This window comes from Polyodon spathula, chromosome 3, assembly GCF_017654505.1.
Source record: "Polyodon spathula isolate WHYD16114869_AA chromosome 3, ASM1765450v1, whole genome shotgun sequence".
NCBI lineage: Eukaryota > Metazoa > Chordata > Actinopteri > Acipenseriformes > Polyodontidae > Polyodon > Polyodon spathula.
The window spans coordinates 31467068-31484570 of record NC_054536.1 but is presented as its reverse complement, the minus strand read 5'-3'; the positions used below and the strand labels follow the sequence as shown (position 1 = coordinate 31484570).

General features: G+C 41.1%; 1 protein-coding gene across 2 annotated transcripts in view; it reads right to left on the bottom strand.

Moving 5' to 3' along the window:
* Positions 1 to 16937, bottom strand: part of LOC121312983 (KAT8 regulatory NSL complex subunit 1-like) — a 53855-nt gene extending 36918 nt beyond the window's left edge. For both annotated transcript variants that reach the window (XM_041245043.1, XM_041245044.1), the window contains exon 1: positions 14728 to 16937. In XM_041245043.1, coding sequence (XP_041100977.1) covers positions 14728 to 16766 — 2039 coding nt within the window. In that variant the 5' untranslated portion in view covers positions 16767 to 16937. The remainder of the gene's footprint in view (positions 1 to 14727) is intronic.
* Between the last annotated feature and the right edge of the window lie 566 nt (positions 16938 to 17503).

Sequence of the window (17503 nt, the reverse complement as noted above, 5' to 3'; positions counted from 1 at the left end):
TGTCCTCCGATCCCAGACCAGCTTCTTTTGCGCCCATGAATTCGAGAGCAGATGTCAGCGAGTCACCAGCCTCTGGAGCTTGACTGGGCGCCTGTCCAGCAGGGTTCGCTGTAGCATGATGAGGAGAAACAGTCCCTTCTGTTTTTACTCCTCTAACCCACAGGAGCGCAGAGCCAATGACATGCTCCCTTCGGAATCCCCAGTGAAGATCTGTGACTTCATACAGGCATCTACACAATGTTAGCGTCATGTGTGGGAGGAAATGGTGATAACAGTGTGGTGGAGGGCTGTTAGGATCTCATGCAGAGAGCCCCATATGTCCTCTACATAAACGATACTTCAGAAAGACTAACTTGAAAACTATAGCTAAACAGATTCAATGCCAGTACACAAGAATTTTAACGTATTTGGTCCTTATTTTTATCATGATAATATAAGCTGCTGAAACAGCATCATCTTATTTTCAGAGCGCTGGGGGCACGTGTTGTACACAACCCCCCAACCAACCAAAAAAATAAATAAATCAATCTATCAATCTGTCAGATAACAGCAATTAGACTCTACTTCTCTCTTGTTGACAGTGTGAATAGATCATATTGAAAAACATATTTATCTCAAAATGAAACCAGCATATCATTTCTTCTGAACAGGTCCTTCACAAAGCACTGCTAGAGTTTGATTTAACAGACAGACCATTTTATTTTAATATTATTTTACCAAAATAAGGATTTAATGGGAGGGGGTTGGCATGAGAGTAGCAAAAACAATCACTAGTCTACAACCGTTCACAACAATGTGATCTGGAATACAGCCTGCCCATTAATTAATTAGAGCTCTTGACAGCTTTAATACACTATTGTAGAGATGATACATGTTCGTCTCTTCAATCTACATCATCAGTCATCAGTTTAAAACTACAACACACCTGGCACTGTCTTGTGGATCAACTTGAGCCTCTTCTCTGTTTTTATAATTTAACAGAAACCAGAACAAAAATTGTGCTCCACTCTTCACAGCATCAGAAACCTGTTATGACCGCTTGACAAAATAGAAATGTCAACCTTTTGAGAAAGAGAAGGAGACATTACCCCCAAATACAATAAGGTAATGAGTCAGAACAGTACTGAGCAAGACCTGTTTAACAATAACTGTGTCTTCAGGAAAATGTGTCAATGTTGAGAGAGTTCATTTGATTACTTCACTGAAGTTACCTGCTAAGTATGGGAAACATGAGGGGCAACAGTACAATGTGGAGCGGGTATGGAGTGTGGGAGCTTCCCCTCAAGTGACAGTCTCAAAGTGTAGATTTTCTTATCCATAAATGTACTTTTACCAATGATATTCAGGGTATGCACTTCATTCTGGAGATTCGTAAGGGTTGTTGTGCCTAAAATGAGGCCAGCACTTTGTTTCCTATCTCATCCCATACTACTGAAACATGCTTCTAGAGATTCTAAAATCACTGCCATTGTTGGCAAATGCAAGTGTTATACATGTTTGTTTTTAACGTACTGAACTGCATTTAAGATGTATTGTATGTGTGAACAGGGAAGAGAAAGTGCTGATTATCTCAATCCTGTTCTGTGAACTTTACAACAGGAGGATTTTGGACTGCCCAGAACAGGCACTGACCATGCCCCAACCAGGTCTGGCCCAAAAAATGGATGTGGTTAATGACTAATTATGACATGTATTAAAAACTGCAGAAACAAAGCTGCCGTATTCTAATTACTGACCTCTGGGTCTTTTGGTATGGGCAACAGTAGCTACCAACGCTAAACCCTTGTTATAACTGCATCACAAAAGCCTAAATTAAATCAATATTTATGGTCGCTGTCGTACTACAGGTGCCATAATTTTAATGTAATCAAAACCTCACTGACACACCCTCTGTGCAGGAGGACATCATCTTTGAAATACCACTTCCTGAATTACCGGAAGGTTTTGTTTGAAGTGACCCATTCCTGGCTCTTGAGAATTGTGAATCAAAGCCCTGCAGTGAAATATAACCTTATATTCTGTCCTGCTGACAAACACTCTGAATCATCAGATTCTACCATCATATCCAGGCTTCAAAGAGTTAAACCAGTTTACACAATCAGCGAGAAACAATAGTGGTAAACCACAAATTATAAGAATGACAAATGGTAAGCCATTATTGCAGAAACTCACAAACTAAACTGTTACATAAACTCGGAATCCCTCTCAGTTACGACCAAAGAAACTCAGTTAAAATGGTGTTTACATAGGGAGATCTTCAGGCACTAAATTAAAATGGGCTGAGAAAAAGAGGTATATTATTGAGGCTGTCACAAAAGAGGTTTCCTGTTCCTGTGTTTATTTTGACACATTTTGCTTTTGTTATTATTACAAGATAAGACACTGTGCTGCACTTTTTTTTTTTTTTTTTTTTTTTTTTTTTACAGAGTCCGATTCCAGCTGGCTTTGCCCAGCTGTTTCAAGTCATTCTTGCTGTACACTCCAGGAAAAAATATCCCATGTGATACCTGTGTTTATAGTACACTTGCACCTTCTCTGCACAAGCCTGCAGTCATGTTTCTCACGTTTTTTTTTTGTGCTCTGCCAAAATTCAACTCGCAGATTCTGGATCTTAAATCTTCGGAGGAAACATCATTCAAAACAGCAAGTTACATCAGGTTACAGAATAGAATCAACTCATTTAATATTAGGGGTGTATCAATGAATTGTGCTATTTTCTTTACATGGTATATCATATCGGTATAGAGGTGTGTGTGTGTGTGTGTGTGTGTGTGTGTGTGTGTGTGTGTATGTGTGTGTGTATATATATATATATATATATATATATATATATATATATATATATATATATATATATATATATATATATATATATATATATATATATATTGTAAGGTAGCAGGGAGGGGGTTAAAATCCTTCCCTGTTAAAAAACCTTGTGAGAATGCACATTTGGGTGTTATGGGGTTTAATTGTAATTGTTTTAATGATTTAGTTAATCCTCGGCACCTGATCGTAATTATAAATTAGAGACAGGTGCAGGGTATTTAAAAGAGGCAGCCAGACTGATCGGGGCTGCTGAGTGAAGAGCCCGACTGCGTGTGTGTCCAGTCGTATTGAAGAGAGTGCTGAGAGAAGCCCGTTTTGGTGTTTGTCAGGTAAACGGCTTAGCCGTCCTGTGGTTTAGTGAGGAACCAGTCTATGTTTAGTCAGAGCTCCAAGAGGGAGCTAGGCATTTGTTTTGTTTTCATTTCTGTGTTTATTAAAAAGTGCGCGTCAGCGCCGTAAAAGATCAATTTTTTGTGTCCTGGGTCTATCTTAAAGGGGCAACGAACTCCGTGAGTGCGAGGATCGTTTACAATATATATAGATAGATAGATAGATAGATAGATAGATAGATAAAATACAAAAACAAAAGCACCACATACATATACAGTTGCTCTCAAATTTATTCACCCCCTTGGACTTTTCCACATTTTACTGTGTTACAACATGGAATCAAAATGGATTTAATTAGGAGTTTTTGCCATTGATCAACACAAAAAAAGTCCATAATGTCAAAGTGAAAAATAAAATCTATAAATTGTTCTTAATTAGTTACAAATATAAAACAGAAAATAATTGATTGCATAAGTATTCACCCCCTTTGCTATGACACACCTAAATAAGCTCTTGTGCAACTAATTGTCTTTAGAAGTCACATAATTAGTTGAATGGAGTCCACCTGTCTGCAATTAAGGTGTTTCACATGATTTCAGGTTAAATACACTTGTCTCTGGGAGGTCCCACAATTGGTTAGTACATTTCCTAACAAAAACTACATCATGAAGACGAAGGAACATTCAAAGCAAATCTGGAATAAGGTTCTTCAAAAGCACCAATAAGGGGTAGGATATAAGAACATTTCCAAGGCATTGAATATCCCCCGGAGCACAGTAAAGTCCACTATTAAGAAATGGAGAGAATATGACAAATCTGTTTGGAACAGGCCGTCCTCAAAAACCGAGTATCCGGGCGAGAAGGGCACTAGTCAGGGAGGCCACCAAGAGGCCTATGGCAACTCTAAATGAGTTACAGTCTTCCACGGCTGAGCTGGGAGACACTGTGCATACTGCAACAACAGCCCGGGTGCTTCACAAAACAGGCCTTCATGGGAGAGTGACAAAATGAAAGCCATTGTTGAAAAAACATCAAATCAAGAGTTTTCCAGAGACTCTGAGACCAAGTGGAAGAAGATTCTATGGTCTGATGAGACCAAAATAGAGCTTTTAGGCCTCAAAGCTAAGCGCCATGTTTGGCACAAGCCTAACACCGCATTTCATCCTGAGAACACCATCCCTACCGTGAAGCATGGTAGTGGCAGCATCATGCTAAGGGGATGCTTCTCTGTGTCAGGGCCTGGAAAGCTTGTGAAGATAGAGGGGAAAATGGATGCAGCAAGGTGTAGAGAAATCCTGGAGGAAAACCTGCTGAAATCTGCAAGAGACTTGAGAGAAGATTCATCTTCCAGCAAGACAATGACCTCAAACATACAGCCAAAGCCACACTGGAGTGGCTTAAAAATAAAAAGACAAAGCCCGAACCTCAATCCAATTGAGAATATGTGGAAAGAGCTGAAAATTGCTGTTCACCAAAGGTCCCCATCCAACTTGACGGAGCTTGAGCAATTTTGCAAAGAAGAATGGGCAAAAATTGCAGTGTCCAGATGTGCAAAGCTGGTAGAGACGTATCCAAATAGACTCATGGCTATAATTGCTGCCAAAAGTGCCTCTACCAAAGATCGACTCAAGGGGGTGAATACTTATACAAATACAATTATTTCCTGTTTTGTAATTAATTTAGAACAATTTGTAGATTTTATTTTTCACTTTGACATCATGGACTTTTTTTGTGTTGATCAGTGGCAAAAACTCCTAATTAAATCCATTTTGATTCCATGTTGTAACACAATAAAATGTGGAAAAGTCCAAGGGGGTGAATACTTTTGAGAGCCACAGTAGCTGTATCTCACCAAATAGTTAGTTGAATGAAGAATAAGTGTTTTATACTTGGTATGAACAGGGCCAGTTTTACGCAGGGACTTTAGGGGCTGCAGCCCAGGCTCTCAAATTTTGAGCAGCCCCCAAAAATATATATAATTTAGAATAAAACATCTAAAATACATAAGCAGCATGTGAATGTATGGATCGGAACAACAGGGCTGGTTTACCAAGCGCTATGGCATTGAAGGACCAATAACTGCCTGATCACATGACTTCACCTGCTAACCAGTTACATACCACTTTTATCAGTTGTGCCATGGTGCGAACATGACGCAGATCACAACCACTAAAAATGTCTGACAGAGCAGCACCTAGAAAGTATGACAGCGGCGCTAAAAAGCAGAAAGCACAACAACTACAATGTAATTAGGAAGATATGTTAAACAAAACACCAAAGCTCACATGTTATTTTAAAATACCAGCAAATGAATACGAAGGTACTAGTACTTCAGAAAATACATTGGAGAAAAATCAACAGGAGGAAACAACCTAAATATTCTCTATAGTTCTATATATTCCATATGTTTATCTAACACCACTCCCAAATTTAGACCCAAAATAAATTACATTTTCACACTCTGAAATGCAAGACACTTATACCTGTAGCTAAGTGAGGGAATCTATTGCCAAGTTAAAAACTTTAAGGAGATGAAAATTACGGACCCAGCACTGGTAATGAAACAGAGGAAAAACTGCATGCTAAATACAGCAGTGCATTAGTACCAAACACAGTCAATGCAGGAAGGGGCTGGCATCTCTCACTGTCAAAAAAGCCCCCTGGTCATACCCAGCAGTGCTGATGATGAGTCAATGACCTAGAAATAAGCCTTCCTGTGCCTGGGCTTTAGAAACAGGGCTCATCTGCATGTGGAATGAGAGGTTTACTGGAAGGGCTTAACTTTCAAAACTGATTAAATGTACTTATGTTTATCATTTTCCAAAGTATGCATTTGCTTTCCACTTGCATTTTAATTTAAAATGAATGGTCTGTTTCGCACAAGTCAGTCATATTGTTTACGTAAATTATTATTATTATTATTATTATTATTATTATTATTATTATTATTATTATTATTTTTTAAGTTCAAAAGTTTTATTACTACAAAGTTATTGAACATAAAATGACCAATATTTGAAAAAATCAGACACTACGAATATATGTAAATACAGAAGCCTGGTAACATGGAATGGTTAATAAAAAAAATCCTTGTTTAACATAGGTTGATACTTTAAATATTTAGTTAACAATACTGATACATACAGAATAACTGAACGTTGTGGATTGCTACTGGCATGTATTTAACATATCTCTCTATATATACATATGTACAGTATATTAAGGAGGTGCATTTTCGTTTTTTATGAGTATTACCCCAAATCATAATGCAGAGATGCCAACGGCTACGATTTGGCTGTAGCAGCTACTGTTTTGGAGGTTCTGTTATGGTGCTACCTTGAAGGGTATAGTACTACGATTTTTAATAAATCAATGATGGATACTCCCTGAAAATTTATGAAATATTATTTCAAGGCCATGTTTTTTATTTGTTGTTGTTTTTTGTTTATTTTTTTATGAATTAATGATTCGTAATACTGTATTTCACTGACATACTAAAATCTCTGTGCTGGGTTGCTTAGTAACCGGTTTAGAAACTGAAACTGCAGCACAAAACTCTAAACAGTTGTTTTTATATTACATCACTATACCACATATTGTGTTTATAAAGACCCTGTGCTTGCACTGTATTTTTTTCTGAAAAAACTAAAACTAAAAACAAATTACTAGTAGTATACCGGTAGTGTTTAATGCAAAACCCTATAAACACTCATTTTATACATGAATCCAAAAATATCTGTACCTCCAAATAATAGTTGATCTCTGTACATCACAGGATGGGTCAGGACAGGATGGGACAGGAATTAAAAAAAAAAAAAAAAAAAAAAGTTACAGGACAGGACGAAGAAAAAATTGGACATTACAGGATGGGACAGGATTGGAAATGATGACTCTTACATGTGATGGGATAGAACAGGGCAGGATGGGACAGGACTGAAGTTTCATTCCTGTGTCACTCTAATGCAGTTAATTAGACTGCATAACATTTCTGTAATAATGCAATTAATGCTCGCCCTGGCCTGTAATCAAAACAGACCATCATTGTACCGCCAATGCTATTATTTTTGTCATATTGCTTCACTGTTTTATAAATTTATTTATATATACAGCTTAATTTAGTAATATATTTAACTTAGTTATTTTTTTCTGTCAAACAAGTTAATGAGCAATTGGTCAAGCCTTCATTTTTCACGTACAAAAGAGACTGCAACATGTTAATAAGCAACTAATCTTTATTAAAGCTATAATGAAAAATAAAGCGTTTTGCTGGACACACTATCACAGTCGTTATGACGAGTAACTATTTAAATTAATAAAGATGAGCCACTTCAGCATTTAAATGAACGTAAGACTCACGATTTAAAAGCCTGTTGTTTAATAGAAGAAAAAAAAACGTAAATTAAACCAATTTTACAATGAACGCATTTATAAGTTGTGATTGAGATACACAAATGGATTAAAAGGTATCAATTGTATGGGCTGCTACAATTAGGGTGACCACATTACAAGAGTGAAAAATCGCGACACTCAGTTGGTGAGGGGTGGAAAGAAACATTGTGAACTACTGGACAACGCAAGCAACGCAAACTACGTTTCTTTCTTCTATAAATAGGCTTGTTTTATTCCTTCGCCTTCATGTGGGCATTGCACTTGGGCAAAAACAAAATACTCCAAAGCAGTTAACTGTGTAGTTTACTGTTCAAATGCCAACGATGTTTTAAGCAGCCTGGGTCTGTACTGGCTTTTCTGCGACCTGTACTGTGCACTAGCAGGCGGGACAAAGTCAGTGCTGCATTGTTTTGATTTAGGTTGCTGAAATCTAATTTTCAGCATTTGACGTAAAATGACAAAAATGGAAGACAAAGCTAAACAAGCAAAATATATTTCGGCTGAGGATCATGATGAGACATTTCCCAAAAAACTGTACATGCAGATGCAGTTAATTGTTTTCCACATCTTGTGACAAAGAAAATACAATCAATCGTTATAAAACTTAAGAATCACACATTAAACAAAAGGCTACTAGAGGCTGCTCAACAGAACGTAAACAGCTTTCAGAAAAAATACTGGAAAGTCAGAGCAGACAAAGTATTCCCGTGTCGGTTGCACCCAAGTTAAATCAGCACTACAGGTACAATCAAGCACAGATACCTTGGTTCAAACAACCTGCTTTACCTTTTAAACGCAGTTAGAATTTTAGACCCAAATAGGCACGTTTTCCTTGTCTTGACTTGGTACTGATAAAATAAATTCCAGGATGGGACAAATAACATGACAATGAACATGCTGCATATATTGACTCTTAAAGAATGCCAGATACCTTTGGGTAACCGAGTTTAGGGACTGTTTCAGTAGTTAATTAATGTCCACAACTATATAACTTGGCAAAGCTTTGCCTTACACTTCCAACCAATTCAGTGGATGCAGACATGCAATCTCAATGTATGAGCAAATCCACACCAGACAGAGATGTCAGCAGCAACTGTTGGGGGATGTTTGCCTTTTGACAAATGACAACACTGTTTTAGTAAAGCAGCAAATACTACTATTTTTAGGCTTTTATAGATGTTTACACAGGACCGCAAAATGTCAGTGAAATCCTAAATTATAATTCTAATCCTAACTAGATGACTTGCATTCATTACTTGCTTTTTAGTGACAGGCTCGTCAACAACACCAGCCATCATGACACTGCAAGCAAAACCGAACGCACGCACCAAGAAAATATTACCCCCGCCCCATGCCCCCCCTTACACAGCGTTTAAACTATATATTTTTAAAAGTTTAAACGTTTATTACATTAAACAGAATCTAGCACCCCTAGTAGAAATCCATGTGCTTGAAAGCGTAGTGTTTGTGGTGTAATTTTTTTCCCCGCTGGTGCTACTTAACCACGCAAATCATGTAACCATGTTTTAGTTTGGATCCAAACATTTCCTAATTTGGTGTGTACAGGCCTTGCTGGGCACTGAGGATTGCTGAGAATAGACATATATTTTGACAGGCACTGTGGCCGGTTATGGATATGACCTTTGCACCCCCAAAGCAAAACCAAGGCCTGGTATCAATGACAACATATGAAAGCAATTAAAAAAAAACATTTTAAAAAATGAGAATGGTTTCCAGTAAAGTTGGAATTTTTCACTGCTAATCTTTTGATTCGCAGGAGTGGTATCCTGTCAGTGACCAAGAGGGCTTTATATTAAACCTGTCAAAGTCGCTTTTAAATTTCCAAGAGAATGCTACTAATGTGAAAAAGTTAAAAAGTTAACTTCAAATGTGATACAAATGAGAGATAAAATGTACTGATTTGGGGATGACCCCAAATTAAGACCCTCTTTAAATTAATACTGTAGATGTTTTAAGTTCCACTGTATATAGAAGCTTGATCCACTGTAGCTTACACAAGTGCCATGTTTTGTCTAACTGCACCCGTAACATGAAAAAGATACACTTGCTGCACTATCAGAGTTACATGGTAGATAAAACACCACAGAGTTATCTCCTGGTAACATAAAACGAAATGTATACGTAACAGGAACAGATAAGTCGGGAGTGGGGGAAAAACACTTGGGTACTTATAGTACTATTTTCATAAGCTAGGAAAAAATGCACACAGAAGCTGTCTTCAATGTTCAGAACCCCCAATATTTTAATCATGCTCCCCTGCTACATAAAAATCAACAACATTCTTGCATACATACTATACACATACTCTTAACAATACGGTGCCTACATAGATAATTACAGAGGTCCTACGCACACAGGGTCATACAGTGATGAGCTGTGCTGGAAACAAACAGGTTTTACACCTTGAGGAACCCCCCCCCCCCCCCCCCCCTTTGCAGAGTGGGAAGTACCATATTATCCTACTGAAAACCAGTCTGGTGTGTTAGCCACACAGACAGCACCTCCCTTGTCGTCCCAGTCATGGCATTTAATTTTCCTTTTCATTACTGCACTGTATGTCGGAACAAACTGTAGCTCCTGCTGACAAGGCAGGCCTTGTGTAGACACGGCTGCTGCACAGACTGGCACTGATTGAGTGGTACCAGGCAGAGAAGGCTACTCCTTTGACCATCCTCTGAAGCCAAACCCCAGTTAAAAGCTGACACCTAGTTTATGTCTGCTTGGTTGTACCAGCTTGGATTATTTGATCAAGCTATTAAAGGACAGCAGGGTGAGGTAACTTGGGTGGGATGTTTCCCAATAGGGCTAAGGTTACAAGTAGTGTACCATTTACAGTTAGACACTTATTAAACAATTCTAAAACGAAATTTAGAGACCAACTCACTCAATCGAAAAGTAAAACAAACATTCTGAAATTGTGTAGTTAAACTGCTGCTAAAACAGTAACAACAACCATCACAACAGCCACCATCATCACAATGACCACCATCACAACCACAACCATCACAATAACCACCACCACAATAACCATTACAACAACCACCACGACCATTACAACAACCACCACGACCATCACAACCACCACAACAACCATTACAACAACCACCACGACCATTACAACAACCACCACGACCATCACAACAACCACCACAACAACCATTACAACAACCACCACGACCATCACAACAACCACCACAACAACCATTACAACAACCACCACGACCATCACGACCATTACAACCACCACCACCATCACAACAACCACCACAACCACCATGACCATCACAACAACCACCACGACCATCACAACAACCATTACAACAACCACCACGACCATCACACCATTACAACAACCACCACGACCATCACAACAACCACCACGACCATTACAACAACCACCATGATCACAATGACCACCATCACAACCACAACCATCACAATAACCACCACCACCACAACCATTACAACAACCACCACAACCATTACAACAACCACCACGACCATCACGACCATTACAACAACCACCACGACCATTACAACAACCACCATGACACAACAACCACCATCACCACCACAACCATTCACCACCACCACCACAACAACCACCATACAACAACCACCACCACCATCACAACAACCACCACAACCACCACCACCATCACAACAACCACCACGACCATCACAACACCACACGACCACCATTACAACAACCACAACAACCATTACAACAACCACACGACCATCACAACAACCATTACAACAACCACCACGACCATCACAACAACCACCACAACAACCACCACGACCATACACAACCACCACCACCACAACAACCACCACCACCATCACAACAACCATTACAACAACCACCACGACCATCACAACAACCATTACAACAACCACCACGACCATCACAACAACCATTACAACAAACCACCACCACAACCATTACAACAACCACCACCACCACCACAACCATTACAACAACCACCACCACCACCACAACAACCATTACAACAACCACCACCACCATCACAACCACAACAACAACCACCACCATCACAACAACACAACCACCACCACCACCACCACCACAACAACCACTACAACAACCACCACCACCATCACAACAACCATTACAACAACCACCACGACCACACAACGATAACACCACCACACCACCACCACCATCACAACCACCACAACAACCATTACAACAACCACCACGACCACCAGCACGATAACCACCACCACCACCATCACAAACACAACAACCATTACAACAACCACCACCACCATCACAACAACCATCACAACCACCACCACAACAGCCGCCATCACAACCACCACCACCATCATCACAACCATTACAACAACCACCACCACCACCACCACCATCATCACAATAACCATAACAACAATCACAACCACAATAACCATCACCATAATCACAAAAACAACCCCCCCCCCCCCATGTAGATGATATGTCTGACTTTAAACATTTAGCAGTAAACTAAACTGAAGCATCTGCAACAAATATGCAATGCTGCAGTGTACCGAGTAGTGTTGGGGGGTCAGTAGGGGGGCATTCTTCCCTCTGGACCAAATCTCCACTTGATTTAAACCCTGATTGTTTCCATTGCAAACCAGGCTCAGGTCTGTGTGCCGCCGGGTTGAACCAGGTTTGGAAGTGATTCATATTGTAAGAGCATAAGAAAAGTTACCAGCCATAAGAGGCTATTTGGCCTACCAATGCTCTTCCTCTCATCACCTATTAAAGGATTAGGTTTAATACCTCGTAACAACTTGTATTAGTAACCCATCCAATACTCTCACAGCTGTCTGTGTAAAGAAGTGTCCCCTCCCTATTGTTACAAGTCTTTCTCACTCATGCCCCTTTTACACGAGTCGAGCATGTGCCGAGCCCAGCCAGCCTATTATGGCTCAGGTACCTTGAGTTACTTTTACACTGAAGAGCTGAGCTGAGCCAACCAGACCAAATGATGTCACACGTAATAAACGTGCCGAGTCACAGAGAATAGGAGGCATATGGCAAAAAAGGTAATTTTTTTTCAATAATTACAAACTGTTAATGTATGGAGATTCACATTTAATGAAATCGACAAAAAAAAACCTGTACAAATCCATACTACTTTAGTTTTACTGTTGTTAATCTGTGAAAAGGCAACTTCAAAACGACAGTATACACTGAAGAAAGAAACTTAAACGTATAATATAAAGGCAAAAGCAATAAGGTTACAGATGTAACAGTCACGATGCACCAGCATCATGTTGAAAATCAATAACCCCGCCCACAGCCTGCTTCAGCCCCGAGCCAGGTTCAGATATGTTATTGGGCCGGAGTTTCACAGTACGGGGTCAGCTCAGGTCAGGTATATTGCCAGGGTAAAAGCACCCGACCGGTGAGGGTCACAGGCTTGGGTGTGTCAGTGTAAAAGGGCTATCAGTTTCTAAATGTGTTTTTAGGGCAGAGGGTAGGATATACAGGAGAGTGGTGAGTGTATTGAATGGGTTACCAAGCCAAGTTGTTACTCCTGCGTCATTCTTTAAGAGACGACTAGATGAAGTCCTGGCGTCTGCTGCTGAGCTTCAAAAAGTGACTCAGGTTAACTTTCCCAAGCTAGATTTTGACTGCAACATAAAACCATGCATTCTGTTTGGCTTTTGCTTTGCCACACAGCCTGGCTGGTCAATGATGAGTCTACAAGAACACCAAAGTCTTACTCTTAGCATGGTATTTGAATAGATTGTAGTCTGTAATTAATCAAATCCTAGTTACAAGACCTGCAAGATTGTGCAATAATTATTTTGCACATAAAACAGCTTGATCAGCACCTCAGCTTTCATATTTGCTGTGTCTGTTGAAATCCAAATAACTGTTTAACTTAAGTACAAACTATGTTGGGTCATTATGGACTATTAATATATACAAGGATACATGGAGCTAGCAATCGAGAACTTAAAAGCTAAGACTAAAAAACAATTACACATGTGAACACTGTAGCTGTTACTTTCCATATTTTTTGTAGAAAACCATTTTTTATTGTTTTCTTCTAATGATTGTTCAGCATGTCGTTTTGATTCGTTCTATCCAGCGTTAGGGAGCAACGGCACCCCTGAAAAGAACACACTGCTTATTTGTATAGAGTACTTAAAAAACAATAAATACAGTCACAGTAACCAGACCGAAGGACAAATAGCACATTCAAATGAGTACTGTAGTGTAATCTGCATGGTAGATTCAGTAACTTCTTGCTACAAATGTGCAGAGATTCTGTGAAAACTTTGTGGTAACAAATGCATATAATAATGTTCATTACAATTTGATAAAAGTAAAAACAAGGAGTCATTATGTAAAGGTGACCCCAGCAAGTATGACACAATGAGGTAGACACTGTTAATCACAAGTGTTTTCACAATAGGAAGGTGGAATGTTATATGCATCCAGTCAGGAAGCTGTGTCCTACATTGTTTTCTTAACACAGGACAGGCTAATTACACTAACTGGATTAACACATCTTCTGTCAGTAGCCACACCTGGTATGGGGGTATGATGGAAACAGACAGTAAGTGGAGTGCTCCACTTCCTGGACATCAGCATTAAGTTTAATGAGGTTTAGGGCAATTGTGCATTATACACACTTCAGGTCACTTGGGATATAATGTTGGTGCAGGCTAACTGTTCATACTGGGCTACAGTGTGTAAAACATTACTGCTAGAAACTGATGGAAACTTGAAGGCTACCAACTCAAGACTTCCTGATTTGCACACAAAAGAGGGTTTATTTAAAAGGGGGCATGAGTGGAAGTTGGGACAATGAGGGCAGCTGGCTGAGCTGTGTGGCTAATGGCCTTTTCTATGTCCTAAAATATCTGGTGCCTCATTTCCAAAGAATTGTGCAGAGTAAATCATCCAATTTGGAGTCGGGATATTTAATTTAGTTATTTTATTTGAAATATACATTATAAACTTGCTTTAAGTGGGTCCATTGACTGCAAGTAAGAAAAAGGGGTTGTTTTTCATCTCATCTACACTACACATGTTCTAACCAGTGTAAACTGTTATGCAATTACACATTTCCTTCCACCCACCCACACCAGCAGAGTGTTTAGGCCCCCAGCTAGTTGGTTACTCACAGCGGTCGGTGTCTGTGTGCAGGCCGAGCAGCGCCTAGCTCTCTCTCCTCCACGTCACTCTCCCCTCCGGAGCTACTGGCCGTGGCGTCCGAATCAAGGGCCGTCTCTGTGCTCCTGAGGGCAGCCGCCAAGCTGCACCCCAGCCGAGACATCTCCCCAGAGCCCAGCTGGGCAGGGAGGAGTGGCAGGGAGAGTGGGGAGGGGGTGCGGGGCAGGAAGGGATGCTTCCCAAAGTGACTGGGTCCAGCTTGTAAGGCATTGCACAGGAGAGGACTGGTTCTGTATAGCGTGTCCTGGGACTGCACACTAGCTACCCCTCCTGGCAGTGTGCGGTCTCCTCTCAGCACGCTCTCCACCAGCCCCTTCAGTTGCTGCACTGCGTGCCTCTCTACCTGCTTGGCCTGGACTACCTGCAGCCTCTTGCAGATCCTCAGGGCTCGCGCCTCCATCTCCGCCTGCCTCCTCACTGCCTCCCTGGCCCCAGCCTCTAGCTCCCCCTGGCTGGGCACCTCTGAAATACAAGCCCCCTCAACACCATCCACACAGTCAGCCCCAGCACCACAGAGGGTCAAATCTAGTGCCGTCCTGAAGCCATTAGTGCTCTTCATCAGCTCCACGCTGACACTGTTGTTGATGGTAGTGTTTCCCTTCGACCCCAGGGGGTCCTTTTGGAGAAGGTTACTATTACTGTAATTTCTATTTGTCAAGTATCCCTCTTTTTTTTTCACAAAGCAAGTTTTGCCATCAGCCCATCTGGCTTTAGGACCTGGATGTGACATCAGCAGGTCCCCTTGCTGATTTACTTGAGAGTCAAGCCTTCTGCACTCCTTAGCTGCAGAGACCTGGGTGCCAGCAGTAGTGCTACTGTTACCAATGGTAAATGACGTTGTGCTGCCTTCGTCTAGTTTAATACTATCACCATCATCACTGCTGAGGCGTTTGTGTGTCAAATCACCACTAAAACCATTAATACTACCGCTACTAGTGCTGTTATTATTACTGCCATTATTAGCTGCTGCAGAAGAGGCAACAAAAGTGCGCACCTTGTACAACCTTACCCGCCCTTTGGCAGATTTTGGCTCCCGCCTTGAACGACTACTTACACTGCTGTTTTCGTCAGCATTATGATACAGAGGCATAGCAATCCTATCTGAGTGATCTTCTTTCCCGCAATATGAAACACCAACGATCCTGTCGATCTTGCCAAACGTTGTCTGGGGATCTTTACTGCCGTTGACGAGACCGGGAAAGGAGAAGACACTGCTGTGAACCGCGGCTGGGGCTGTCGGCTCTTTAAAATCCGATTCCTCGGACCTTATGTGGGCTTTGCTGCAGTGTGTTGCCCTGCTGCTGTTGCTGCTTGGAAAACACGGCCGTTTCACCTCCAACCAGCTGCCCTGGCGATTGTGCCTGGCTAAGAAACAAGCCTTATTTAGTGTACGATCCCAAGTGGCTGTCGCTGCTTCGCTCTGCCCAGTTCCGTCTCCAGCACAGCTGGGAAGAACAAGGGAGGAGTCCGGGTCCCCGTTACTGCTTGTGCAGCTTGTGCTAGCAGCCAGAGAAGTCCCTGTCGTCCTGACAGCTGGCGTTGTCACAAAAATATATTGTCCGTCCCCACTTTTACGATCACCGTAGTTATTATTTGTATGATCATTCATATAACTGTCTGCCGCCTTCATTTCTTCCCCATTTACAGCCGAGTAGCAATTCACTTCTACAGGCACATGAGCACTGCTGGTCCCACCAGCCCCAATACTGCACTCCTCTAGAGCAGTAATTTTATTGCCTTTGTTGTTGCCGATAGTAATATCATTATCAGACTCGCAGATTTGAGGCCTAACGCTGTCAGTAGAATCTGCAGAGCCCTGGCCTGGAGTAATAGCAGTGGCCGCCGCAAGAGCAGCAGAGGCTCTGCTCCCATTCACCACTGGAGCGCTGCTCCCCCGTTTGTTGCAACAGCTGCTGCTTGGCAGGACCCCGGATCCACCTCCGCCCGCTGCACTGGCATTCATCTTAGGCCAGGTGAAATAAAAATACATAGTCCAATCTGCTTGGTGGCATGACCAAGAGATGAGGGGAACGCGTGGAGAGAATTCCGGCGCATATATCTCGGTGTCCCGGGGAGGCAGATCCTGTATCACCAGCCGCTCCTCAAATCCGGTTTCTCCATCAATTCTCTTTGCGCTTAATGTTTCTCTCACTCTCTCTCTCCTCCTCCGCGCTCTTTCTGTCTCCTCCCAATCGACAAACACAACCACACGCACTGCGCAGACGCCGCTGCGGCAAGCGCTCTTTCTTGGCTACAACTTGCAGAGATCAACGGCGCCCTCATTTTTCTTTATGCTGCAATTTTTTTTAAGTGGGTGTTATTATTACAAATAAAGGGTATTTTACCATTTATTATTTGCAGAGAACAATATTTCTAAATCATCGACATATTCTTGCTTTTATTTGCAATTTCTTAATTATTCTGTTTTTCTTCGTTGCACCCCACATAAAACACTGCAATACCACTACTGCAGTTATAAAACAGTATAACGCAGTGTTAGTGTATACTACCGCGTTAACAATACTCCAATATTCATTTGTAAGGGTGAATCCAGTCTTTTCCTTATGCATGACAGACCTAATATATCTGTCCGCTTTTTATATTTGTTTATATTGGGGTATACAAAAAAAAAAAATCATAAGAAAAAAGAAAGAAAAAGAAAGTCTAATGACAGGGATGGCGATAATGACTCCGATGTGTCTTATTACTCATAGCAAAACCAGGATC